This window comes from Pediculus humanus, genomic scaffold (assembly GCF_000006295.1).
Source record: "Pediculus humanus corporis 1103172107763 genomic scaffold, whole genome shotgun sequence".
NCBI classification, from domain to species: Eukaryota; Metazoa; Arthropoda; class Insecta; order Psocodea; family Pediculidae; genus Pediculus; species Pediculus humanus.
The window spans coordinates 1-2,198 of NW_002987361.1; the positions used below are offsets into that span (position 1 = coordinate 1).

Below are 2,198 nucleotides of genomic sequence, written 5' to 3' on the forward strand. Positions count from 1 at the left end.
AAAAAAATGATAATAATAATGATAATTATAAAATAAAAAATAAAACAAAAATAAAAAAAAAAAAAGAAAAAAAAAAATTTTTTTTTTTTCTTTTTCTTTTTTTTTCTACATTATAAAGACAAACAAACAAATTGAGCTTAACAACTTAAAAATATATTCATTCATTATTATTATTATTATTATTATTATTATTATTATTATTATTATTATTATTATTATTATTCATTCATTCATTAAATTTTTTAATTTATTTATTGATTATTATTATTATTATTATTATTATTTTCTACAATAATAAAATTTCGTGTAGTGTAGTGCCTTCGTTTTTTTTTCTTCTTTATTTATTTATTTATTAATATTTTTATTTATTTATTTTTTTAATAATCAATAAGTATTATTTTCCCCTCTTTTTCCCTTTAGTTGTTATCAATGGAATAATCATCATTATACACAGATTAAAAATCATTTTTTATTGTTTATTTATTTATTTATTTTTTACAATTTTATTTAAATAAAATTGTACTATTAACATTAATTTACCTTTTTTTTTAACGTGTATACATATATATATATATATATATATATATATATATATATATTTTGGCACTATATAACAAGGGTTGTAAAAATTTTTTTTCTTTTCACTTTATTTATAATAATTAAATTTAAGGTTATAAAATAATAATCAATAATAATTAATATTTTTTTAAACGATAATAATAATAATAATAATAATCGTGACATTTTATTTATTTATTTATTTATTATTATTATTAATATCATTTTTTTTTTTTTTTGATAACTATCATCATAATTAAAAATTTTATTATTTTTTTTTTATTACAATGATTTCTCAATTTTATTATGAATGAAAATATACATTTATTAAAATTACTATTTATTTATTTATTTTTTTGTTATAAGTAGGACTTATTAGCTTCACGGTCTTTTCTTATTTATTTATTTATTTATTATTATTATTAATTAATTAATATATATATATAATTTTAATTATTTATTTTGAGCATTAAAATTAATTTCTTTTTTACAAAAAAAAAAAAAAAAAAAACAATAGGCATAAATAACACCTTTTCATTTATTTATTTATTTTTGATAATAATAATAATTTATTCGATTAATGTATTTTTTTTTTTAATAATTATATAAATTATTATTATTATTTTATTTTTAATACTCAGTATCAAATTATAATTAATTTAAAAACTCAATCATCGTCATTTTTCTTTTTTCTTTTTTTTTTTTTTTAATTTCTATATATTCTATAATAACAAATTCTGCGTAATAATAATAATAATAATAATAATAATTATCAAAACTCTAAAAAGGGGTTTTATTATAATACGACACCAGACCATAAGCGTAGAAGTCCTAACCTTCTATTTAAATAACAATTATTACCAATAACAATAAATGTTTTAATAGGATAATTCTATTAGGGATTTTAGTGGCGAGCACGTTGGTACAGTGAAAACTTTTTATTTATTTATTTATTTATTTTTCATTTATTTATTTCGTGACAAAAAAAATAAAATAAAATAAAAAAAATTAGGCGATTGTTTATGGCGCTTATTAATTTTAAAAAACAAACAAAAAAACAAAACGATGAGGAAGATTATTTTCATTATTATTATTATAGCAATTTTTTTTTTGTTTTTTTTTTTCCCCCGTCTTTAATAAATAACAACAAATTTAATATAATAAATAACTTTTAATAATGTTTTTTATTTATTTATTTAAATAAATTATTTCCCTCGGTATATTTCAATAATTTTATCTTGATCAACGTAATCAAATATGTGAGGCGCGTCCATAATAATACCTACGGTACCAGCTGTTGTTACTATAAAGAATATAAACAACTGGAGTCTGTCTATGACCATTGCTACGTATTTCCAGTCTTCTCGTATCTGTAATAATAATAATAATAATAATAATAATAATAGTAATAAATTTATTAATTATTAAATTTGTAAGTTTAGAGAGTGAAATACATGTGAGATTTATATTTTAAAAAAAAATGTCTGATGGTTTGTTTTCCGGATTAAAATAAAAAAAATTTTTAACTTTAGATAAAAAAAAAAAAGGAAAAAAGGAAAATTTTCTCGGTAGGATTGAAAAAAAAGGAAAAATCAAAAGTTGGAAAAAAAAATCGTTTTTTTTTTTTTTTTTTTTTTTTT

The 2,198-nt window shown here is 15.7% G+C and overlaps 1 protein-coding gene across 1 annotated transcript in view; it reads right to left on the reverse strand.

Annotated features, from left to right (window-relative positions):
* Positions 1–1,763: 1,763 nt before the first annotated feature.
* The window catches only part of Phum_PHUM352270 (DrosGluCl, putative), a gene marked incomplete at both ends in the record, with an annotated part of 17,333 nt that continues 16,898 nt past the window's right edge, over positions 1,764–2,198 (reverse strand). The window contains one exon of the mRNA XM_002427861.1: positions 1,764–1,928. Coding sequence (XP_002427906.1) covers positions 1,764–1,928 — 165 coding nt within the window. The remainder of the gene's footprint in view (positions 1,929–2,198) is intronic.